Raw genomic sequence first — 26,963 nt, forward strand, 5'->3', positions numbered from 1 at the left:
CAAATATTAGTTATCCAAAACAATTTGGAGAATCTAGATCCTATATGACAGCTAACAAGCTGTGGCTTGACAAAACAATTTAAGAAGTCAAATTCTATCCCAGGTAAGTAGGTACTATGTTCTTAAAGTCTATCCTATGTAAGTAAGTACTATGCTATAAAAAGTGTATAACATCAACAAAACTATTTATAGCTAATGTTACATATTTCTACATTAGGAAATAATAAATACCAGTTCTGAGCCAGAAGTTAGAGGATTTGACTCAGGAAATAAAATGAGTCACTGGGATATACTCAGATGTTCTTGTTGGTGGGTTGGTTGGCTTTGGTCTGGTAAATGCGGTGAAAAAACAAATCTCTGCGAACTGTTTCACATATTTAAACTACAAGCCTGGGTAAATACCATAATATTCAAAAAAATAAACTGAAAACCACAAAACAAATATTTATAACCAAAGGCATAACCACAATACTATCAATGAAATTCTTTTCTAACGAGCCTGGATTAGTACTTGCAAACTCAAGTCAGAAATTATGAATCACACACTTCCAAGTCTACTTTAAAGTTATATTTGCAGGGGATATTTGTATATACCAACATGGATTTCAATTAACTATCATCAATCATTTCAAAACTCACTGCAATTTCTGTTTTAAATAGTGACAGATTTCTCTGAAAAACATTCCTCCACTTGCAGGTTGCTAGTCTAAAAATGCAACCCCAATTTTGGAGGAGGAGCAAAGGGGAGAAAGAAGTCTTGGCATGTAAGAGAACCATGTGCTGTCTCTTTTAACCTCCAACCTATGGCCCCTTCCTTTACTTACACTTTCCATCTGTCAACAAGTGCTTGTAATTTTATTACACTGTCCTGTAGTTTACGCAGAGTTGGTATTATTTTACAGAGTTCTGTTAATGGACTGGATAAATGGTAATGCTATTTAAACTACTCTCCTGCTCCAACAAACACAGCTGCAACTGTACTACTATTTCTCAGCAAACATCTTGACCTGAACATGTAGTGCTCTCTCAACCAGTCCAAAGAGAAATTGGAGCAGACAGCAAAGGAAAAGCATATTTGGCCGCTAGCAGCAACCAACCGTGTCGAATCATAATTCATATAGAGTGTACCCTCCTTTTCTTTTATACTGCATCCAGAGTCTGCAAAAAGCATATGTGCTGCTTCCGCTGGCATCTCGCCTTCAACCAAGAGTCAAATGGTGATTATTCCTTACAAACACGCAAAGAATATCTGTGTGATGTCCAGCACATCAGCCTGGCTTTAATCTATGCATACAATGCTAAAAATAGCAAGTGTATGAACTACATTTTAAGCTGGCAAACTTTTTTATTAGAGGGGATATCAGAGAAAAATATTGTTATGTATTCATAAAAGCTATGATATGTAAGAAAATACTGGAAAAAAGTAAAAAAAAATAACTCCTAAGTTCATCTCCTTCCTGAATTACACATGCATCACTCTCCTACCTTGGGCAGCAGAGCAGCTATAGCTGTCTTAGTATGTATTCAATAACTAGTCAATTACTATTCTTGTCCTAAAGCTTATTTCCTGTTATTTCAAACTCCAACACCCTTTCTTCTACCACTTAACTCTGGCTGCACATGAAGGGCAATTCCTAAATGAGAATTTGAAAGGCCTCACTTGTATGTACGTTTGCAAACATTTTTCCATCCACCAGAATACTTTTTCAGTCACCTGTACCACCTAAACAAAATCTAAAGCTGTACCCTTGCAGTTCACAGGCAGCTTCACAAGCTTTCTTTCCTTCGGTTATTAGAGATTCTAAATGGCAGCTATTTAATTCGGAAATCACCATCACAGAAAAGTACATGTAGCTTAGGAAATATTCTTTCAAAAGAACTGTCAGTGTTACCAACTCACTAAAGTCTTCATTCGGGAGAGGCAACTGTTCCTGAACTCAGAAGTAGATTCCTGACTTGAGGATGCGGGCAGGAATGAAAGCGCCAAGATTCTGTATGCATTCATTGCCTGCGTCAAATGTGAGGTGCAAAGCCACGGGGGACAATATTAAATGACAATATTAAATATTAAAGACTTGAACTCCAGAAATACCAAAATTGCTGTGTCCCTCTTATAGCTGGTTTCTTGTAACTCCCATACTTTCATTGCTTCCCAGGGAAAATTCTTTGATCACAACAGACACATAAAAGTTCTGAACACATTTCTAGTTACCCATTCTCCCAAATTTTTACATGCCTTAAAAAACTAGAAAGTGTTGCCTTATACTTTTACAGGTTTTAGCTTTTTGATTCAATTGGTGAAAATATCAAGTCACTTTGCTTCATAGAAAACCTTCATAACATTTTAGAGTAGTAACAAAATAAATGAAAAAAATATTTAGTTCATTCTATGGTCTTGTCGATGAGGATACAATGTCAAATAAGATATGGTTTGTGGATAGGGAAGTCTGCCATGGATTATACCATCTGAAATTGAAGAGGTTAATCCAAACATCACACAAGTTTTGTTTCTTCGATATTGAGTTTACTTTGTACATTTCCCCTCTAAGGCTTAAGCAATGTTTATTCCAGGTAACATTTTTTTTTTCTTTCTATCATTTGTTTTATTTTCTCGTATTGTTTTTAATTGTTATTGTTTTCCATGGTACGGTTTTGTAGGTACAGAGAGTCACTCCTCCACCTCCCCATTTTCCCCAGCCCCATCTTTTTCTCCCATGTTATTACAATACAACAGTCCTTCAGCAACCAGCACAGGCCCAACATTGTGCTGTTTTAGATCGTGGTATTGGAGGAACAAACAATGGTAGAAAGTCTAGTATACTACTGTCAAGCTATATTTAACAGTTTCATTGGGAGTCTTCCTTTTCAAGTCATTTCTTCAAAATTTTATTTTTACAATGCACAAAATAGCTTCCTTGAATCTTGTGTGCTTTTATAAGCCCAGTGTTAGCAATTCAGTGGTTTAACTAGGCTCACTATATACTAACCTTGAAGTAAATCTCTTAAAATCTCCTTCAAATACAATATTCAAAGTAAAACATAGAATGCTATTAAAATTATTTCCATGGCCCTCACTGGAAATTAAGCTGAAATATTTAAATTTAAGTATCAACTGATATATAGACTCAGAGCTTTTATGGAAGCCTGCTTCTGATTTCCTTTGTAAAATCGTCCCTAAGGAATTTTTGTGAAAAAGCCTGCCCAAGGTTTCTTTATTTGATTTTTAAAATTTACTCAAATTGGGCCAATTAAATAGCAGGGAAGACAAAGAAGAAGAGAAGCCTGCCAGCCGCTTTGGCTGTCCTCAGGGGAACACCATCAGAGCCAGCCTCGGGAGAGCAGGTACGGCGCGGCAGCGCTACGTTCTCCCTGCGGCAAGCAGCGCCAGGAGCAGCACCTCGCAGACCAAGGCTTCCAGTGGAGGAAAATCCGGGGAACAGCCCAGCTGCTTCTGCAGTTAAGGATCACCATGTTGACCTTGTTAGCCACAAAACCTTGGCTACAAAGTCAAGTTCAGGGGAAAAAAAAGAGTGATTTGTTCTTTCTCTACAAATACTACCAGATGGGACAGCCCCACCACCCAGGTGAGGCCACTAAGCAACCGATATTCTAGCACTTTTTTCCCCCAACTTGTATGAACATCAATAATCATTGGTATTTATTTTTTCAGCACTTTGTAGTTTATCCTCCATCTGCACAAAGTCATTCACATAGCTTAAAATTTAATTTAAAAGCTTTCAGAATGTGCTTTCACTGTTATACATTAGTCAGCACACGAGCACGCCAGGGAGGGAAGACCACTTCTTCCAAATACTCAGAGGACGCTCCTTGAAGAACTGCTTCCCTTTAACAGTCCATGGCACAATGAAGAGGAAAACCTTGCCTTACACTCACAAATAGTGAAGAAGTGAGATTTCTGGCTTTAGGAGAGGCATTTAAGAGACTTACTGCCCTCTTTAACAACCTTAAAATAACATGTTCAGACTAATAACTACTACTACTTGTGTACAGAAACAATACCACAAAGGTCACATTGAAACACTTCCAGTTTCCTGTTAGAAGGAGGTTCAGCAGCAACTTTACCTACGAATGTAAAATTTCTACAAAGCAGGTAAATCTCATCATTATTCTGTGAGATTATGTTTTTTATTAAAAAAGTAAAATAAAAGAATTCAGTTATAACAATGCATGTATAAACCACTACGTACAGCCGAAGAAAATGGTTCAAATCCCTGGAAAACCAACCATAACAACAACAGCAACAAAAGAAAAGCTATAATCTATTAATCTATTGGTGATTGACTCCAGGAAAGAACAAGAAAATAGATCGAAAACACATTTCATAAAGCATAAAGGTACTACTCAAAGCAATGATATCTGTTTGTGTCTACTTACAGCCTATACAGCTTCGAAGTCCCAAGAAACAGCAGCTCAGGAAACAGCTGAAGGTGATTTCTGTTTAAACGCCTTTTGAGAAAACAAAACAAAGCTCATGTTACACAGAAGATACAGAACAATGAGACCAATTTGGTAGTGTCATGCCTCATCCTGTACTTCAGGGAAGAATGAAAAGACATTGATGAGAACTCAAGCATTGCAAATCAAAAGTTGGTTACACCTTTTGTCACAGGATTCTTCACAGCAATTTTCTATCAGGCTTACTCAGGTGATTCCTGGATTAGATGATTCCTAAGTTTTCAAACTATGCAGCACCGTTCAACCAGGATATAAACAGTGATAAAAGATTTCATGACGCCAACTTGAGTCTAATACAGCCAACTCTGAGATGAGGGAAAAAGGCCACAGTAACTCATGTCAAAATAATTCATGTGCCTTCCTAGTGGCCTACATTTCTAGGCAAAGCATTGTGGAGAAGTGAAAACTTCAATTTCACTGTTTTCATCTAGCTGGGGGGAAAATGTGACAGTGTTGGCGTGCTTTGTCTCTAGAGGTAAAGTCAGAAGAAAGTCAACAACATTCCAACTTTGAACCACAGCTCTCAACTCTTAACTGGATCGGAGGTTCAGCAGTATAATGAATAGTGTCAAAAATGATTTAAATATTTTAAATTGTTTGACTGATATTGGGATTCCTAAATGTTCTAGAGAAGAGCTTGATCACAACTCTCACTCAATCTAAGACCTAATGCTATGGAACAAAGTTTCATGGACTAATAAATAAAGAAAACAAATCTAACTCTCATGTAACAGACCTATCTCATATGTTGTGAGCGTACAATTAAACAAGCAAGAAGAATGTGTCTGTCTCTGCTTTTCTCAAATCTAAATAAAATGATGGCAAGCTGATACAAATTACACACGCATAATCACCTAGCTCGCAAGGAACACAAGCAAATCCAGCAGCTCACATCAGCTTGAAGAAACACAGGTCTTTGCTCAGTCTTAGCGAAAAGTGTGAAGAGACAGGAAGAGAGTATATTAGAGTGGATGTGCTTAAAGGGCAAGCAGCAGAAGTAGAGTTTACTAATTGACAGAATGGAATCAGTAATTTTAAATTTCCAGAAAGCAGATGAAAAGGAAGACCCTTCTAAGACTTAGGAATACTAAGAAAGACAATGACCGGCCTCGAAGAACCCTCAGCTTTGTGTTCTGGATATATTCAAGACCAGGCTATGGATATTTCCCCTACAAAGGATGTAAGAAAAGGAGATCCTGTACTAGGTGTGAAACTGAAGCAACGGAAACTCAGAACCTCTTTCAATGCTCAAACACATGGCGCAGTGATGGTAACCATGCTTTTCATTACATAAACTCCTATTATGAAAAATTGGCCAGCTACACAGCATTCTCAGCACGTCATAAAATGTGCACTAATAAAAAAGTATGCCAAGACAGTACGGGGGCAAATAGTAAAAGTGCTGGCAACAGGACAGATGTATGTACTTCCTGTTGACATTAATTTTTATGAAAATAACACATAAGAAGGTTAAAGTGAAACCAAACGTGTTTATTACATTATTCTCTGCTGAACATGATTCCAAGCAGTAACTGCAAATGCCTCCCATTGTGCTATCTCAGTAAAATACAGCTAATTATGATTTTGTTATATGTACCACTCAGTGAAGCAGATTAAATACATTTCATAGACAGACCACAACAACTTTCCTAGGAAGGCAGCAACTTTTGGAAGAACCTTCCAATGTCCAAAGAGCTAACCTCAGTTTCTAAACCAGAGGTGGGACTGCCAAACATCTGGCCCTAAGGCTTCAGAATAACACTCCTCATCTGTGGTCCTCCAGCCTCAACGGGCGTTCCTCTTCAAGGAATGTGTCCCCATCTGCAGACAAAGCTTTCCCTTCTCCAATGGTACTTAACACCCTCTGGGAACCTTCTCCTGATATTCCTACACTGAGCTAGGGCTTCCCTTGGCTGTGTCCCCATAGCATTTGAAAAGCTACAGCCTTTCCCACTGAATTATGTTTATTCATGGACTGATCCCTTTCTTACTAGGTTATGAGCTCAAACATAAAGCCCACATTTTTGTATTCCCTCTCTTCTACTCCGGCACTTGGGTTGTGGACCACATCAAAAGGCAAAGGCAGCAGAGTGCTCACTGAACATTTCCTGGCTTTCCCTGGCACTTGGCGGATTCCTAGGAAATGCTGCCTAAGGAGACACTGACATAACTCAGCAGGGACCAAGCACATGCATTTTCTATTAGGCCAACTTCCTTCCCTTAGGTTATATGCCATACTGCAGCCAACTGAAGTTCCTCCATCAAACCAGCTTTCATGTTCCGGAGACAGTAGCTACCTTCTTTGTCTTGCATCAGCCTTCTTGGCCCAACCCCAACCCCACACATTCTCAATATCACCTATTCACCATTCTCAAAAAAATGCAGATGCAGAAATGACTTAGAGCTGTTACTAGCAACCTTGCTAAGGAGCCTGCATCAGTATAATTTCACACACTGCAAGAAAAAGACCATTTCAGAAGGGGTGCCTTCACCAACTTCTCAAGTATTCTCATGTCCATAGTCACCACACCAGGGATTAAGCTTCTCCTGAGATGTCACTGTTCCCAAAGCTTTAACAACTTCCGAAAGCTAACAACTTCCCCAACAATTGGCGCAAATTTGCTCTTCTGGAGGTCATTTAATAACTGTCATTACTAAATAATAACAATTTTAAAAGGTAAAATTCTTTTTCAAAAGATTTATTTGGTTTTTAAATGTTTATTTGGAAGACAATTACACAAAAGGAGAGAGAGAGAGATGGCTGCAACTCGGCTAGAGCTGAGCTGACCTGAATGAAGCCAGGAGCTGGGAGCTGCTTGCAGGTCTCCCACCTCCATGCAGAGATTCAAGGATTTGCGCCATCCTGGGCTGCTTTCACAGGCCATGAGAGGGAGCGCTGCCAGTGGTACCGCAGCTGGGGCACAAACCAGAGCCCGTTCGGGATGTGGGCACTGCCAGTGGTACCGCAGCTGGGGCACAAACCAGAGCCCGTTCGGGATGCGGGCACTGCCAGTGGTACCACAGCTGGGGCACAAACCAGAGCCCGTTCGGGATGCGGGCACTGCCAGTGGTACCACAGCTGGGGCACAAACCAGAGCCCGTTCGGGATGCGGGCACTGCCAGTGGTACCGCAGCTGGGGCACAAACCAGAGCCCGTTCAGGATGCGGGCACTGCCAGTGGTATTGCAGCTGGGGCACAAACCAGAGCCCGTTCGGGATGCGGGCACTGCCAGTGGTATCGCAGCTGGGGCACAAACCAGAGCCCGTTCAGGATGCGGGCACTGGAACTTCAGGCTGAGGATTCGCCTGACAAACCCTTGAGCCAGCCCTGAAAACTGATATAGTTCTTAAAACTTCTTTTTCATCTATCTGTCTTTGGGAAAAAAAATTCAGTTGTACATAGTTCATTTCATACATATGTATGAATTAGTTGCCTGAAAAGAAAACATTAAATTTTATTTAAAGGGAAAAACTAGGTTGGTGTTTCAAACTCCTTTTAAAAAGATGAAACATCAAAGGAAAATACATGGAAACCTTTTTCTCTTAATTAAAATAGTTTATCATTCTTTCCAGAAGCTATTATAATCTTAGTATGTCTAGCCAAACATGATACATTTCTGCAACAATGAAACAAGGAAGTATTACACCAAAGAGGAGAGACAATGTAGAAATACACATTGAAAAACAAAAGTATCAGCATGCTTTTGGCTCCTGTTCTTTCTGCTATCAATATTGATAAACGCACATACAAATATTAAAATAAAAAGGAAACTCTTTCAAAGTATTCAATCATCAATAAGCTACCAAAGAGACTCTAATACAACAACCGAAACTTAAATTATTACACTGAGGAACATTTTACACAACGTAGAATTACTCTGAAGAGTATTAAAAGGCACAGCAATTACTGAATAGTGCCTAAAACCAGAAAAACAAAGAGTCACCTACTGGCTTAAAGATGATGTTTGCAGTGTCATAATAAGAACTCAAATAGGAAGGAATTGAAATTAAAACGATGGTCCCGTAACAGGAAAACAGCACTGTGTGAATTCAGAAAGCCAGAGGAATTTTATGGCAACCAACATAAATTAACCAGATCCAACCAGCAGGTGAGTCCACCGTGACTTGTGCAGAGCAAGGACGCTCAACTCTGCCAGGCGATCCCCGAGGCGTGATGATACCCAGCTCCTCTGGCATCATCCCTGGGCAGAATATGGCCACAGGATCCCAGAACTATTCACGAATTCACCTGGTACTAATTTATTGTTTTAGAACAGTCTGTAGTATTTTTGTCTAATTTATCGCATTCTTAGGGGAAAGAGCAGGGATCTTTATAATTGTTTGTTCCACAGTAGCAGCTATTTTTGAACATGACCTTCAGAGGGATGAATAATCTTAGGAGTCCCATCGGATACCAACGGCCTCTAAAATGCTGATTCTTAAAACCTCAATGCAAAGGGCAGCCTGGGCCTTATTGACAAGCATTGTTTCAAGTTATTATCTGTCAGCTGCTCCTGTGGCTCTTTTCCTTTGTAAGAGGTTACAGTCTCTTACTTTTTCTACTTTTCCCTCAACTGTCTACAAACTTCTGCTCAATTCAAACAACCTGAAAATAATTTTATTAAAGTCAGAGAAAAATGTCTACTTCATGGCGCACGTCATTGTAAATAGAAGATATTTTGACAGTTTGAACAGACGCTGCCTTAAAGAATCTGTCAGTTAGTGGCCAGTGGGAGAGCACAGCAAATTCAGCCGCAACTTGTGGAGCTGGCATTCCATAGCACAGCGCCGATGCAAGACGGCCGCTCCACTTGCTATCCATGCTCCTGCGAACGTGCCTGCGAGGGCAGAATATGGGCTTGGTGCGTCAGCCCTGCTGCCCGCGTCGATGACCAGGATGGAGTTCTGGGCTCTTCGCTATGGACTGCCCCAAATATGTCTGTTACGCCACTTGGAGAACACCTCAGGAGATGGAAGGTCTCTATCTCTCCCTCTTTATTACTACACTTTCCAAATGAACAGATCTTTAAACAAAGCATTGAAAAGTTAATTGCTAACTTCCTATTTCACAAACATAATTTGGAGTAGAATTTACTTCCTTTTTGCTTCTTTTAAAGTAAATTTCCATTCACCTTTTAAAAACATTCGACTCTACCATTTCTACCTTCTAAAATGTTTATTGAGTTATTTCCTTTCATTTATAAGGCAGAGAGGAAGACAGAAACAAAGTTCTTCCATCTGCCTTTTCACTCCTCAGTGTGCACCCACAGCTAGAGCTGGGCCAGAGGACAGCCAAGAGCTTGGCGTTCCATCCAGGTCTCCCAAGCGGGTTCAAGTTCCACATCCCAGAGCCATCACCTGCTGTCTCTTGGGATGCTCACGTGCAGGAAAGGTGGCTGAGAAATACAGAAACGCAACCATGAACCTGGGATTCTTTTAGGCAACGTGGGTATCCAAGCGGGGACGAAACTTCTAAGTCAATCAACTGCCCACATTCTATGATTTTTAATAAGCAACTGTTTTATCATTATATGACAGCACATGAGTTAAGACTGCCTTTACAACACATGACCAATGAGAGTTTCATCGTATCTATTCCATGCTAGGGAGGCCAATTCATTCATCATAATGCTCCTTCCTCTAAATCCTTTAGCTCTTGATATTCTTCCACACATTGACAGAGACGACAATTAAAACTGTGAAACAATACGTGAAGGAGGCTGTACTTTCCTCAATCCCTTTTATTAACTACGTACTACAATAAGAGGAAAATCAAAATGAAGACATAACAAGTATTGATGCATAAAATCCATAGTGAATACATCACACACAAGCAATAGCTGATAAGATGAAATAATTCCTAAGCTCACTTGCTGAGAAATAAGACAGTGTTGAAATGTGCAAGTTTTCCACATGCTGTGTCAGGTATTCTGTGAAGCTAGACCCCTTATCCTTCAATCATATATTGCCACTATACAACGTAATAACTAAATCGTATTTTGCCACCATGAAACATAATAATTCCTGTTTCAAAGATATGAAAACTGAAGTTTTGAAAGATGAAAGCGGCTTGGAGGGTGGGGTTAGCTGTAAAGCTTCAGTCACTGTTTGCCATGCTGGTCTCCCAGAGTGTCAGTTCCTATCCCAGCTGCTCTGTGTCCTGGGCAGCTTCCTGCTAATTCACCTGGCAACACTACAGATGGCAACTCCTGGCTTAGGTCTGGTCGATACCTGACTGCTGCTGGCACCTGGGGAGTGAACCAGGGGATGCAGGGTCAATGTGGTTCTTCCTCTCTCTTTCTCATCTCTCCCCCAGTGCCGTCATCCTTAATTTCAAATAAATAAATACATAAATCTGAATAAAAAAGATTTCACAATGGAATTGGAACCAATGTTTTCTGTTGCCACTCTTATGTAATGTATTTGATTCTAGAAGTCGGCTTGTGGTCAGAAGGTTTTTGGTCTGGTGTCCCTGAGACAACGAACAGCAGTGGGGAATATTAGAGGATAAAAAAAGGAAAGAAGGAGAGAAAGAGAAAACAGGGCACCTGGATAATTCCCAGCCCACACTGTATGCCAGGAACGGAAGCCGCGGCATGCAGTCGGTGCCCCAGGACCCTCCGGCTGCAGCAGGAAGACAGGCACAGCACCAGGACAGCCCAGGCATTTCCTGCAAAGGTTGGAAAGCAATATTCCAGCTTTCATAACACCAGATCAGCCCTGTTGTTCCTGGGCTTTCATGCTGAACACATTCTCACCAATACTCCTTCTGATCCACCAGCTATGCCTTGCTTGGGAAAAAAAGAAGAAAGAAAGAAAGAAAAAAAGCAATGTATATGAAGTCCATACAGGAAAGTCTCTTGCTGCATGCAAAGTTGTGAAAGTCAGTCTCGAAGACTATAATTCAAGCAGAAAAGTATCCAAAAGCAATGAAAGACAGAATTCAATGTAAAATATTTGACATTCGGCTGCTTCCACAAATACATTGTAACAGTGTAAACTAAACCACTCATTTCAGGGGAGATAGAAAGGACACAGCATCCAGCAAACACTATCACAAAGGATGGGCCCAAAACAGATGTGGGAAAAATAAACAGCCTCATGGCTTCAGAATTTGTAAAACGGACCACAAAGAGCAAATGGGTCTTCTCACCACCGCTCTACTTCAGCCCATAAAAAGCCAAAAACATTGCATGAGAAACAGTCTCGCAGGGAACCTGTAATAATTCCCACGCATTAAAGCTTTCTACAACCACAGCCAGGAATCATAATTTAAAACTGTCCTTGCTGTTTCTAAGTAGGTGAGAATAACTGACACTTAATATCAGATCATTTAGAGCATTTCTGTTTTATGAAGTGTGCATACTTGGCAGCCACTACAGAGCAGTAGATGTAATTGAAAGAAACACTGCACGAAATGAGTGCAGTGACTGGAAGCTTAGGTGGAAAGATACCAGAGAACAATGCTCTGGAAATGGACTTGCATTCTTCTTGGAGATTAGTACCGCTCATGGGCCTTCACATTAGGAAGAGGTGCAAGGGACGTGCCTGCTGTAAACTTGTGGGATTAGTCAGAAGAGGGGTTCTCTACAGCATTGAAGAGCAGAGGATAAACAGCGTCTTCTTCAGACCTGTTCCACAACATACTCTTTACTTGAACTCATGTGTAGCAACAGACAACAAAAGCCGAAGCCTGGCAGGGGTTCTCAGGCGAACCCTGACAACTTATGAATGCTTTATGGACGCAGAGAGAATGAGTGATTTCAGAACCCCCCTTTAACAGAGAAACAAATATGTCTTTTAGGTACTCTCAAATGGCAGTATGACATATAACCTCTTTTTAAGAAACATTACATTTCTCTAAATTAAAATACGAACTTTATATCAATTTTGAAAGAAACCTTCCAAACACGGCTCCATTATAACAATACTTTCAGGACCCTGGTCAAGTAGAACTGATATCATGTCACAAGGCTAGGAAGAAAACTATCATTCTCTATCCGAAGATTCTGGAACTGGAAAGCTTAGGAAATATTGATGGTAAAATAATTGATTTAGCCATTATTGGTTAAGGAAATGAACAGGCCACAGCTTGGTTTTATCTCTTCTCCAATCTCCTTACTAAAAATTTATCAGGCAGTTGTCATACTCATGCAAAGACAAGTATAGCTAAGGTTTTTTTTCTTGGTATGCCAATGGTTCTCGTTAACACAATCTATGCATACATGCATTTAGTTTTTATACTTACAAAGGGAATAACAACACAGCCTAACAAGGATTACCTCAAAGCATATCAAATGTAGCCTCCGACTCTTGCATTTCTGTCATGAAAGACTTTGCCAAAAGAGACGAGTTCACTATTGAAAACCTGACGTGGCCTGGATCCCCGGCAAAGGCCATGAAGTGGGATTTAATGACTTCAGCACTTCCCAGAAACAACCAGTGGACAACAGCATTTTACACCAGCCCACGGCATTTCTGGGTCTCCACGTGACTTTTTCTAACACTCCAGGACTTCATGCATCGGATGGAAAACATTCAGAACTACTATTCTAAGTGGAGAATTTATTACAGATGTGCACAGACATCGTCTGTGAATACAAAATGGAAGTGTAGAAGTATATTGCATACATACTCTGAATGCTTACTACAGCTTATTTGTAGTTCATTTTCCCTCAACTGATCTTCTCTGAGTTAGTCACTTAATCACACTGGATTTCATTTGAACGTTTGGATTAAATAATAGGAGACTCACTGGCACCGTCTGCACAAGGTGTGCACTGTCAAGACTCTGTTTTCACTGTGAAGAAACAGGAATTGCTGCTAGTGGAGTATAGTAGAAACCTATCACACATGGTCGGTGTGAGAGTGTGTCACAGCAGACTGTCACAACAGGAAGCAATGTGTGCTCGTGGTGTGTGGGCAGCACCCAAATGTGTTCCCTTTGCAGTGACTCATGACCACATTCTGGTGACGGCTGCGTCATCTGATGCTGTTTGCCACACAGCAGAAAGGAGTGAAGAGAAACGGGGAGAGCGGAGAGAGAATGAAAGGGGCAAAACAAAGAAAGAGGGAGAGAGAGAGAGAGAGAGAGAGAGAGGGAGAGAGAGGCCCAAAGAAAAAGGAAGAAAGGAGGAAGAGAGGGAGCAATGATTTTGACATCCATCTATTCCTTGACATTCTCACTCAGAATTTCGTATTGCATTCCTGACTTGAAGTGGAGAACTAATACTCTTCGACACCTGCAATTACTTTACTTAGTTGATATGGAGTTTCTTACTCTATGATGAGATTAAATTCAATTCAACAGCATGATCCTGTCCCTTTAACCAAGAGGCTGGCACTGTGTCCCTGACCCCTTGTTAAGCTGACACTCAGAAAGGTTTGGATCGCAGGGAATCTGCTTCAGATCTGTCTTCCTGCCAAAGCAGCAGGAAAGGCAGCACAGGACTGCCTACGTGCCTGGGCCACACCACTGGGAGGAACGCTAAGGTGGAGTTCCTGGCTCAGGCCTGGCTGCTGCAGCCATTTGGAGAGAAAGCCAGCACGAGGAAGACCTCTGTTCCTTTTTCTCTCCCACACATACACACACCCCTTCACTCCCTCTCCCCATGTCACTTTTTCAAATAAAACTAAAAGAAAAACATTTTTGGTAGGGCCTAGTAACTCAGACACAAGTTCGAACATCTGAAGTCCCACAGTAGCAGCCCCAACTCCTCTGACTCCAGCATCCAACTCGGGCCGACTGGGGGACAGCAGGTGATGGTTCACTAGCTGAGTCCCGCAACCCAGGTGGCAGACCTGAATTCAGTCACAGGCTCCAGGCCTTGGACAGTGAAAATATCCAAGGGCGTCAACCACCAGAAGGGAATGTTCTCTAGGGTATGCTCGCTCGCTGTCTCAGTCTCTCTCTCTCCCTGCCTCTCATATAAAACAAATACAATTTTTAATACTTAAAAAATTTTATTTCTATAAAGACACAAATCTCTTTTCAGATTTATCTTCATTTGATAGATCAAGTTAAAACTCCATCAACGGAAGTTACTTCAAAATAGTCATAAAATGATTTATATTTTTAATTCTATCACTTTAAAGCAATTTAGTCATAAGCTACAAATTAATAAAATGTAATGTTTATTTTGCTTTGTTGTTCAAAGAGTGAACATTGAGGCAGGATCTGCTGTAGGAACAGCACTGAAAGCAGACCTCCATTTATATGCCTTTTCGTAACTCAGAGTTCCAAGTTGAATTTTTACATCTAATGTGCTTAAAATCAACTACATTTACACCATAGAGCATTCAAAGTTAATTCACTGATTTCATACTGTCTACTCGAGCTTTGTGAAAAAGCAAGCAAAGTTTATGGTGTTAATGACACTGACCAAAATAAGGCCACAGGCCACAAGAATTTACCTATGGAATCCTCTTGGGATTTTTAACTTCTTTTATTTTTAAAATGCATCCTGAACAAAAAGTAAACTAGCTTCCCAAAAACATGAATGCACCCTTTAGCAACCTGTCGTGCCTTTTAATGTATTTTTTTTTAAATAAATATTTGAAAAGTGTATCCACAATGTTCCTAAGAAATGGTTTTGAATTCCAGAGTCCCAAGGAGATGAATTGGCTGTCAGATAACAATGTGCTTCCATCAGATGGACTTGGCAGTTGTAAACAAAAGGAATTTTCTCAGCTTTTCCTCACAAATATGAAATATTTGCTCTCGGCTAACAGCTGGGGAGATTTAAAGCAATCCTGCATATATATTAGCTTTCATTCAAAACTACAAACCCTGCTCCCATTCTGAGCAGAAGAGAAAATTGTTGTGAGATGAACTGACATTCCCAGGGGAAGTAAAAGTCAAAAAATAGTACCTACTTACAACTCTAATCAAATTTCAGATATTAGAGCATCTGGTTAATAATTTTTAGGAAAAGCTAATTTATTTAAGATGAAAGTTCAAACAGTCCTCTGAAATGGCTTTAAAAAATAACAAGAAAGTTTGTTTTACTGTAGTGTTCCTAAAAATATTTTAAACTCCAATATAGCCAAAACAGGATCTACATGAAAAGGAAAAAGACTTGAAAACATTTCAGTGCTGCAAAGCCTAAGTATTTCTATCTTATGATCAGGCGTTATTCCTGAAAAACTCTTAATGTTTAAATGTAACTTTGATTATCTATTCCTCTTACCAGCCATTTAAATTAATTCTTTTTAAATGGATGGCTTAAAAATCTCATCAGTTCCTCATTAGTAGTCAACTATTCATGAAACCCTAAGAAGTTGTTCAAGGAATAAACCTTGGGGTATATTTTAGTATATTCTGAGAAAGTGATAAAAACCTAGAAAGTTTATACAGAAATTCAATCAAATGGATATCGTCTTATTGTTTCTCAAAAAACTCACCCCAAATACTGAATTCAAGTGTATTTTTAGTTCAACAATTTTATTCTCAATAATGTAATATGGATCGAAAAACAGCTTTAACAATTAAGCAGACAATTCCGCAGTTTATTAGATGTGGTTAAAATGTGGCCTGTTTACAAATACTCTGAATGTTAACAAGCCAGTTTTCTCCTTATGGACAACTGAGCTGAATTAACTTACGCCCTTTGGCCCAGAGAATCTGAATGGGTTTTACCTAAAATGGACCTCAGATTTCACTGTTTTAAATAAGAATTTAATTTTTTTTTACCTAAAATGACTTTTAATGCAGGCATGGAAAGTTATTAAAATAATTATTTCTATTTTTCATAGTTTTACTTGCCTTTGGAATGCAAAGCTACCACATGTTAAGTACTCAAGACAAATGAAACATGGAATTCATACTTCAAATGACAAAGTCTATAATGTGTCCAAATTACTCCGGACACAGCTTTCACCGCTTGTAGATGCACACCAGTAAACAAACACACATATGTCCTTGAATAACACAAACCAATAAGCAAGTTATTGCATCTGAAAAAATAATCTTAAGAGCTACATTTAATCACCTTGAACAAAACAAGAACCAATGTTAAATGACCACATCGTCTACGGTGCTCTTATTTTTATAATCTTTCACTTCTTTTTCAAAAAACAAATTTCAAAAGCTAATGAAATAAAACTGTGAGTAGTAATTATTAAACATTTTTACCATGGGTACTGCATACCAAAAAAGTAATTCTTGATAGGAATTTAAAATATTTCTTCAAATATTACCAGTGACATGCAAAGCAGTATCATTGAAATCAAAGAAACAAGTTTAGCAAAATTTTACTTTTCCCTAATATGCCATTAGTGCAAAAAAAAAAAAAACCTCCACGTCTTTCCATGTAACTAAACACAAATATCAAATGAAAAATAAGGACAGCGTGCACATCTTGAAGAAAAAAAAACGACCGTCAGGAAATGAACATTTCAGACACTGAATCTGTATCTTTGAGCTTGATTACAATCTATTTTTATCCAGAAACTCCACTTGTCATATAAACAGCCTAAAAACCACTTATTTGTCCTTTTTTTAAAATGAACTTTCAAAACATGAGACACAAAACAGAAGAAAGGATCCTTAAAATTCAACTACTTTTTAAATATGCATATATATAATTATGCTAGTGTGGAATTAAAAATACTTACAATCTCTCCAGTTCTTTAAGATCCTGGAATGCTCCCCTCTCAATGGTGCTAATCTTATTCTCCATAAGCTGCCTGAAATGCAAAATGTAACATGCCTGTTAGAGTCACCATGCAGGAGCTGAGAAAGTTTCAATTCAGCAACTGGAAACCTGTAACCTCCTTCCCTTTACAAAGTTACGCTCTGCTCTTAAGTTCCCTCATCAACACAAATGAGGATACATTTGGGAAACAAGTGTGTCACACAAGTTGCACAGAAAATGCTGACGCCTTCTCCATAACTCGGGATTTCACTTCCAAGGAGAACCCACGGTTCCCTATCTTTGATAACTGGTTTTTAGTACACTGATTTTCCACTGAATTAGTTCTTCACTAAAGAATCAATATACAGTTACTTATCCCACACTAAGCTGTTTTAAGACTGGGGATATGCATTGGCAATGGGAAGTAATCATGTGGCTAAAATGTTTGCTAAGAGGTGAACAATGAGTCCACAATCGGAAGTAGATGACCTTGAGATATAAATATTTACAAGTCTGCAGTTTAAAACAATTTTGCATATCACTTGCAAGTGACAGCTTCACTCACAGATAGCTTAGCCCACCAAGTAAAGAACTAATCATATCCAAGAATGTTCTAAAGGCTACAGTAAAATCTAAACAATGTAGCCTAAAATAGACCAGTGTACTTTCACAGATAAATGTTTTTCCACCTAAAATCACTGAAAAGGTATGTTGCATGAGTTTAATCTTAGTAATCCTATCTGTTTTTTGCCACAGACTCTGAACTGTTCTACATGAAAAATAACAAAAGTCATAGGCTTAACTTTTTTCTAGCTAATCTTCCAATGTTAAAATTACTGAACATCTCCAATTACACATTCATATCATGAATGTAATTACATTTTTATACATATACTAATCGTGTAACAAAGATTCTAGAACATTTCTGTAATTCTATTTCTATAATACAGACCTCATCTTAAATTTTCAAATTTTAACTAAAATTTATATTGCAATTATAAATGAAAGTAAAAGTAATTAAGACATAAAAAACAATTCTGTTTCGCCATTAGAACAGTTTTAAAAACTGAGGTCTGACTATATATGCCATCTGAGATATATATATATATATATATTTATGAATTTATAGATCAAAAATGCAGAGGAAGAACAAACTTACAGAACTCTTAGGTGTCTAAGACCAGCAAAATCTGTCTTCGTGATCCGTGTGATGTTATTTCCATTCAAATCCCTATAAGGAAAGCAGAAAACGAAAGTTTCATTTCGTTTTTGTCAAAATCTGATTAACTAAGCAAGCTGGAACTTTTACCAAATGGAGCTAACTTTTAAATTCAAAGTACATGGGACAGAGAAGAGAACACACTTTTGAAGAGTACATTTTGCCTGAATGTTTACCAAGTCCATTCTTGCTGGCTTATGACAGGGACATGAAGTTGTTTTGTTTCCATGGAAAGTTCTGTCGTACTGGTATGAAAGTGCTTTGAATGTATTGTATTAATAACAATGTGATATTCCATTTTTTCATTTACTATTCTCGGTAGAAAAACCCCCAGAAAGTCTACTTCAAGAGGTTTAAAACACAGTTTTTCTCCTCCTATTTAGAAGGAAATTTCTAAGATTCTGAACACTGACCTTACCTAGCATGGTGGCTGAACTTTTGAAGGCTAAGAAAAAACTTAGAATGCCATCAAAAAGAAATGTACTTCAAAGACCTGCAATTCTAGGCTTCTGCCTTCCAACAAGTCTGCATCAGCAGGAAAGCTAAACTCATTTGCAGCGAAGGGAACCCCATCGGGAAGGGAAAGTGGAAACCACTAGGAAGGGCCACAGAGGAACTGGGACTCAGGCCCCGACACTTGCGTCCAGATTTCAACACCATTTGGTCGAAATGCCCTTTTCTGGCATCTCAGGTCAAGATCTAAACTCGTCCTGGTTCCAATCAGTTCAAGTAAAAACAGGTTTTGCTGCAGTTTGAATATTCTTCACAGAACTCAGTTCTCTCCTATCTTGGCCTTTAAGACCTCCTACTGGAAGTCTTTACAGAAAGAGCTTGCTTAGTGCAAGACACAGCAACTTCCCAAGCCAGAGCAAGGTTTTCCTGAAAACTCCACGGACATTCCGTCCTAAGGATTCTCTCTTTGAGAACCTGAAATTCGGTAGCCTTTGCCTTTTCTCCCTGGAGTACCTTTCACTTTGGTTAATTAAGATACGTTAGTGTTTAAACTTTACACTGTTTTACACAGCATGAAGTGACAGACGCCGAAGTAGACTTCCTCATCACCCCTTTCCCTCTCTCTAATCCACTGCTCTAGCCCTACTTGGAGCCAAGAACCATTAAGTTGTTATTAAAATCATTGGACTCTTTTACTGAGGATGTAATACATCAAGAACCTCGAACCCCCACCAGGGACAAAGACAGGTCAGGGTGTTCACATGGCAGCCATCATCGTGGAGGTCCTCACTTGTCCAGTACTGACGAAGTGGAGAGGAAGGGTGGGAATGAGGGGTACCCCTAGTCTAGGGAGCTGAGGAACCTTGGGCCTTCTAACCGACGACTAGAGCAATGGGCTTGTTAAGATGGGAGACTCCAGGTCCAGTAGCTTGTGTGGACAAGAACCTGCAGGTCTTTGGGCGCCCTCGCTGAGGCCGCAAACCCCACCGCTCCGGGTGGAAGAGGCCGCAGAAGCCGCATCCCGGCACTGCGGCCCCAGCGGGGCGCCCACGGAGCCCACGCGCGACCGCAGAAGCGGAGCGCGCCCAGGGCGCCCCAGCGGGCGCGGCCCGCGGCCTTGGCGCTGACAAAGAGAATGGCTTCCACGCTCCGCTTCCCTGAACTCGAGAAGCTCCTTAGCAGGAGCGCGTCAGCACCGGCTGCGCCTTGACTTCTTCATTAGCCCCTCGCAGCACGGGGAGGCGGGGAGGCGTGCGGGCAGCGGAGCGCGACGGCCGGGAGGCAGGGAGCCGCAGCCAAAGCGCGCAAACAGCGCCACGGAGGCGGACGAGGGCTCGAGGCCCGCCGGGGAGGGCCAGGCTCGGCGGACTCCCGCCAGAAAGACAGAGCTAACTGGGCTGGAAGGACGGGACGCGGCCCCTGGCCCTTCGGAGGAGCACCTCAGGCCTCGCCGCGGCTCCGGAGAGGCAGGGGGCAGGGCAGACTCGCGTGGGGGAGCTACACGACCTGCCACGGACCAGGGACACCCTACCCTCCTGCCCTGTGAGAAACAGCTCCCCGGCGTCCCCGTGACCCTTTCTGCCCTTCACGTCGTCCCAAAGAAGGCGAAACAATGCGAGGGGCCGGAACTTTTTCTCTTTGGAAGCCCCCGCCATCCCCCTCCTCGCCAGCCCTGGCGACGGGAAGAGAGACTCGGCCCTGACACCAACCTGCGAGTGTTGGCAACCGCCAAGGGATCGCTTTGGGGGGAGTCTGGGGAACAGAGTCGCGTCTCCCTGCCCGCAGGCATCCCAGAGTACCTGTCCCCCGCCTCCCAGCTCCCCAGCAGGGGAAAACGCGGCAGCCCGCAAGGAGTGGCTAGGCGCCGGGCCGGAGCCGGAGGCGGGGAGGGGGAGGCAGCGCCGAGCGCCGCTGCCCGCGGACCCGCCCCTCCCCGGGCACAGCCCCTCCCCAGGCAGTGCCCTCCCGGAGAGCCCACCCCCGCGGCGCGCGTGCCTGAGGGGCTGCCCAAGGCACCGCTCCGGCGCCGCTCGGTGCCACTTGTCTCCGCAGCGGAGGGAGCGTGACCCCGGTGGGGAGGGAGGAGCGGGGAGGGCGCATACTCACAGTCGCTCGGTGTTGCGGGGGATGTTCCTGGGCACGCTGCGCAGCGCCAGCCCGTGACAGTCCACCGTGCTGCCGGAGCAGGAGCACTGCGCGGGGCACGCCTGTGGCGCCACCTCGCTCAGGATCGCCAGCACGAACCCCAGCGACAGGGGCAGCGTCTGCCAGCCAACGGCGCGCATCTTCCCCCGCCGCCTCCTCGCCAGCCGACGCCAGGGGGTTCTCTATAGCTCGCAGCTCCAAAGAGGGAACCGTGCGCGGTCGGAGGCCCAGCGCCCAGGGCAGGGGCTAGCAGCCCAAAGTGCCCAGGGAAATGTGCGCAAAATAATACGGAGCAGTAAGAATACTCAGGGCGGTAGAGTCGAAGGAGGCACACGCCTCCCCCCTCCCTCCACCCTCCTCTAGCAGGGCAGGCGCTCCAGAAGCAACTTCACGTCCTGATCATCAGAAGGGGCCCTTGGCCAAGGCTGCAAAGAGACCCCGAGGGCGGCGGAAGAGTGAGCACGCGTCTTTCGTCTCCTAAGGTAGATCAACTTGTCGATAAAAGCGTCAGGGCTTCCAACGCCTGGGCAAAGGCAGGGGCCAGTGGCACAGGGAGAGGGGGGACGGAGAGTGCTCTGATCCCACGCACCCCTCCGCAAAAACCAATTCCACTTGGGAGGATACAAGGCAGAGGAGCTGAGCTCCGTAGAAATGGTGGCCACAGTCAAAGTGGGCTCCCTGAAGCTAGCAGGCGCCGAAGCCCTGTGGGCCCGGAGCGGAGCGCGCCGGGCGACTGGGCATGGCGCGCCGGGGCGCAATGAGCGGACGCGCAGCCCGGGGGGCGCAGGCGGGCACACACTCACAGGGCCTCTCCCCCGCCCGCGGCTCCGCCGCAGCCCGGAGCCGTCCTCGCGGTCTCCCGACAGCCGAGGACCGTGTGCAAATGCACATGCACTTCGCCGAAGGGTGTCTCAGCAATCCCGCCTCCCGCCCGGCGTCCTTGGCGACGCTCTGCACCAGGGCCTGCCCCGAGGTCACGCAGGAAAGACAAAAGGGCAGTCGATCGCTGCAGCGGGGCAGAAATATCCACCGGTCGGCACCCCAGCAGGGGAAATCCAAGAGGCCAAGTTGAGGACGAGAGCTCCTGCTAAGATTTAGTGGGGACTGGCTGGAGCGGGACTTGTCTCCCGACAGGCCGAAAGAAACCAAAAGGCGAAGACCAAGGTGGACGTGTCCGCGACCCGGGTCCAGCTGAGGTGTCTCGGGGGATGGCAAAGGGGGGCGGCGGGCGAGCGGGGTCCGGGACTCCGCGAAGAGCCCGGGCGACAGCTCAACGGCGGCGGTGAGTGCGCGCGTGTGGCAGCTCCTGTGGTCTCCAGGCTACGCCGCAGCTCCGAGGCAGACACCTGATGGCCAAGGTGGAAAAGACGACAGCCGGCTCCCTGCGGGCGCAGCAGCTCAACACCCGCCCACCAGTAGATCCTCCTTCTCCAAGTGCAGGAACTTTTCCCAGGTTTTGAATCGCGTCCCCCACAGCCAGGGTAGGAGTCCGTCCGCCCGCCTTCGTCGCGACGCCGCCCGGCTCCGACTGCCGCACCTGACTCGCCGGCCGCAGTTCCGCAGCCCGTGCTTCTACAGCCCCTTCCCCTCTCCCGACTGCCCTTGCTGCTTTCCGGGCCTTCTTCCTCGGAGGAGGGAGGGGAGCGAGAGGGAAGGCGGCGACCAGGAGCGGGCACTCGGTGGCTCAGCGGCTCCGGAGTCCCTGGCAAGTGTCTGAACAATAGGACGGACGCGGCAGCCTGAGTCTCGCCGGGCTGCGGGGAAGTGGGCTGTTGCTGTAACTGGAGTTGTCCGCTCCGGACGCCTGGCAATGGGGGGCAGCCAAACAGAATCCCGGTCCGCGCCTCTGGAGTGGGCTGCAGACCCCCGGGACGCTCCCCTTTCTGTTCAGCACTCTCGCCGCGCCCGGAAAGCTCGGCAGCTCCGGCCTGCGCCCGGGAGCCTCGGCGCTCCCATCACCCGCCGCCTCCACCGCCTGCTTAAGCCACGGTCTGCAGCAGCCCCCGTCGTCCCCGCCGCCGACCTCCGCCGTCCAGGAGCTCCCCAAATAAATAACCCCAACTCCGAAGTTGAGCCTGCGAGCGCCTTATATAGCCGCCCGAGCGCCCACCCCCGGCCCCGCCCCGTGCGCCCGGGCCCGCCTCCTGGCCGCGCGCTCGGAGCCCGCACCTCGCCGGGGAGAGGTGAGGCCGGGGCTGCCAGCGCCTGGCGGAGGCGGCGGGCGGCGCGCGTTCCCGTGCGCCCCGGCTCGCGCCCTCGCTCCCACGCCCGGGCAAAGTTTGCCCCGGGGAAGGAGGTTCCCGGGCCTCCGCCCCCAGCTCCTTGGCCCCGGCGGTGACCCTGGCTCGGACGCGGCGGTTCGCAGCGGGACTGTGGGGAGAGGGCGGCTTTGAACGCGGCTCTTAAATAGCGCTGCCAGCGCCTCCGCTGCAGCTTTTGCCACGCGCGCCTAAGGGAGCTGCTGAGTGCTTGCAACGCAGCAACACACACAGATTATGATTTAAAATTAAAAAAAAAAATTTAAAAAAGGAATCCTACCGAAATAGATCTGCCTGCGCTCACACACACACATACACACACTTGTGTATTTTGGGGAGCTTAAAAGTTCAGAGTTTCTGCAAGTTGGATAGGGTGTTTGGCCTCCAAGCCGGCCGCGTCTGTTTAACCCTTTGTTTGTAATCACACATTAGACACCGCCAGGCTCAGAGGAGGCTTCAGCCATACCCAGTCATTCCTCAAACTCAGAGGGCTCGAATGTCTCTGCCATTTTACTCTCTCCTAAAAAGGGTAGGAGGGGGAAAAATAAACCCAAGATAACGTATATTCTACCAGAGGTTTCCTTTAGTCCAGGGCAGCTCTGGATATTTTTTTCTGCACTGTCTTTTGTGAGAGAATTCCCTTGTTTTCTTCTTGTCTCTTGAGTGTGACGTCCGTCTGGCAACAGTTAACGTTCTGCTCACCACAGCTTTGAAAGGGCTTCTGTTTTTTTATTTATTATTTTTAATTCATTAATTACATTGTATTATGTGACACAGTTTCATAGGTACTTGAAAGGGCTTCTAAAATGAGTCCTCTCTCTAGCTTGAACTTAAACTCCTCGCGTCGTCCTTCCTCCTGCTCCTCACATTCCACCTTCAGGAAGCTTTCCCAGGACCCTGGGGAAGCCCAGGGCCTCCTGTTCTTCTCCCAGTATGGTAATTATTCCTGTGGTTATCTGCTGCTCCTGAAAAGGCAAAGACACCTGCCCAGTTCCTCTTGGTATATACAGCATCCAACAAATACCCCTGGCATGCAGTAGGTGCCCAGAGAGCCAGTCTTCAACTCAAGCAGCAATCAGCCTGAAACCACACCATTATTCCTACTTACATTTTCTTTTATAATGGCTGGTTCTCTCTGTGTTCCTTTGCTTGATTTGGCTAAAACAAAGTCCTGAGAACCGTTGGCAAGACAGGGCACTTTACAATAGTAACAGAATTGGAACTCTCAGGATGACTTGTAGATTTACAATGCACTATTTTTTTTTTTTCACAACTTCAAAATAGTTACCACTTAGGGACTCATTTGTCCTTCTGGGTTTGGTTTCAGGTCTGCTGTGTAATGCACTTCCTTCAGAAGCAGAGAGGACGGTAGTCACAATTTCTTGTAAGCAAAGTGAGACAAGGAGCAACCTGGGGAAGGACCCTTCTCCTCAGTCAAGTTTCTCTCCAGCAAATTACGTGATTGAAAGTGTGGCTGAGAATGCACTAGTTTGGCTCGTTTTAAAACCTGAGTGCTTTGTTGGCAGGTGGCAAGATGTGTTTGTGCACCACTTCGCCACCACATGGAATCCTCCTTGCCTTGACTGCGACAGCATACCCTGCACTCCGGATATGCCAAATAATAGTGATATCGTCACACAAATGAAATTCTTAAATAAGAATTCAAATTTGCTTCTCTGTCCGGCTCACTTTCCATTCTGTGTAAAAGCAAGAAGGAGCTGAAAATAACATTCATAGCAACATGCCTATAAAAACATATTTTTTAAATTTGGTGCTAATTTAAATGCGAAGATATGGCTTATGGATTTCATTTACAAAAAAAAAGGAAGAATGCAACTAATTCCTGAGAAGCATGGCACAGCAATTTTTGTGTGTCATCAACTTTGAGATTAATAAAGGGAGATCGATACAGAAAGTGACCACGTTTCTAATTTTTAAAAATATTACATTATTTCTTCAGTATCATTGCAAGATGTTGTGGAAGGCCTTGGGTACTTCAAAAACATTTACTTCCATAACTTGCTCTTTCTAGGTCATTTTATTATTATTTAGCTGTTATTCTCTCCATGCCACAGAACCTGAAGATGGTGATCTGTGGTGCTGCTTGTCACCACATGAGGTCTCCATAAATCCTGACCTGGATCCGGCAGAACTGTAATCCAACATGTCAGCTTTTATCAAGTCCACTAGTCTCCTGATTAAAAAAAAAATCAGTTTGTTAGAATAATTTTGAAACAACTTTCATTCTTAAAGACCTATGTTAGTGGGAAGGTAGGTCGGCGGGTGGATAGGAAGAGTGGCCGAGAGGGAAGGAGCAAGAACGGAAGAGTGTGTCTCTGATTTTAGGGTGGTGGTGAAGTTGGGATAGGTGTGGAACAGTAGCAAGAAAGAGTTGATGAAAAGGGGATAAATATGAGTGAGAACTGTAGTTTTTTTTAAAAAAAATAGAGATCGATAGCAGTATTGATCAAATTCACATAAGTGAGCAGTTTCTGACTTAACTGTTAGTATTTTCTGTGGCTGCCAAATGTGTTCACTGCGACTATCAAACTTTTCTTACAGTATCATGTTTGAAATTTTAGATGTGGAATCCCAATCTAATTAATAATCATAGAGATTACGATTTAATTCAAGTTTCGAAACAGCCAGCTAAATGCCTAGCTCTTTCACAGAGTTAAAGCACAGTGCAAATCCAGATGTGTGCCACTGTATTCCCAAACAGGAGATGCGGGGCTTCAGCATCTTAGATCCCGTGAAGCTCTGGAAGGTCAGACCATCCACCGCTGCTCCGGAAGCTGTTCAAGTGTCTGGGTACTCGGTGTTCATGGGACCAGGGTCCACAGCATAGTTCCCTCAGGACATGAAACCCCAACCCACTTCTGGAGATAGCTTCCACGGGGAGATGACTCTCTAGATCGGTCACTCTTAGAATGTGGACTCTAGACCAGCAACATCAGCCTCACAAAAGATCATGGCTGGAAATGGAAGGTTTCCAGGGCCTAGTTCATACCCACAGAAGGAGACGTTCTGAAGCAGGATCCAGAAGTGTGTTCAGAAGAGCCCTCACGCGGTTTGGGTGCATGCTGCAGGCTGACCAGCACTGCCCTGGAGCAGTTCTGTGGTTACTTCTGAACTGCCTAATGTAGAGAATGCAGCAGCGACCACTGAAGGCACCTGCTGCAGGCTCTCATGTGGGGGCTGCACAGCTGCACATTCCTAATGACCTCTAGGGGGCACCAGAATATTTTCATGTCCAGCAACACAAAGGCAAGCAAGATCTCTTAATTTGGTTTTCCGAGGAAATGGCCTTCAGAAGTGGGTATGGATTACCAGCAGCCTGTGGTAATTATTATGGCTCAGCCAAAATTATTTGTAAGATTTCTTTTTCTGATTTAACATGAAAGATTTGAGAATAATTCTTAGTTTTCATAGTCATTATGAAAATTAAGAGCTATAAGTCCAACAGTACAGACATAGATTTCAAAGCTTATGCAATAAAGGCTAATGCTACTATATCGTTATTTTATTATCAACTTGCTAAGGATTTTTAAATATTGCATTGTGACAGTAGACATTGTAAGTGCTGATAGGATCAACAGTGTCTAGCACTGAGCCATAGGAGGGTCTAGGACGAGAGCTATGTTTTAGGAGTACAAGCAAAACTCTACTCACAGTGGGCAGTCTCTCCCAGTTCTGCAGTGCTGTGAGTGAAAGACTAAAGATAGATGTACATAATGATAAGTAAGCCAAACTACTCTTTTGGATGGATGAGGTTGC

General features: G+C 43.8%; 1 protein-coding gene across 1 annotated transcript in view; it reads right to left on the bottom strand.

The window, feature by feature from the left end:
* The window catches only part of SLIT2 (slit guidance ligand 2), a 350,353-nt gene extending 327,384 nt beyond the window's left edge, over nt 1-22,969 (bottom strand). Inside the window, exons 1-4 of the mRNA XM_004579186.4 lie at nt 20,890-22,969; nt 18,271-18,342; nt 17,092-17,163; nt 4,396-4,467 (exon numbers count right to left, since the gene is read on the bottom strand). Coding sequence (XP_004579243.2) covers nt 4,396-4,467; nt 17,092-17,163; nt 18,271-18,342; nt 20,890-21,068 — 395 coding nt within the window. The 5' untranslated portion in view covers nt 21,069-22,969. The remainder of the gene's footprint in view (nt 1-4,395; nt 4,468-17,091; nt 17,164-18,270; nt 18,343-20,889) is intronic.
* Nucleotides 22,970-26,963: the final 3,994 nt, after the last annotated feature.

This window comes from Ochotona princeps, chromosome 11 (genome assembly GCF_030435755.1).
Source record: "Ochotona princeps isolate mOchPri1 chromosome 11, mOchPri1.hap1, whole genome shotgun sequence".
NCBI lineage: Eukaryota > Metazoa > Chordata > Mammalia > Lagomorpha > Ochotonidae > Ochotona > Ochotona princeps.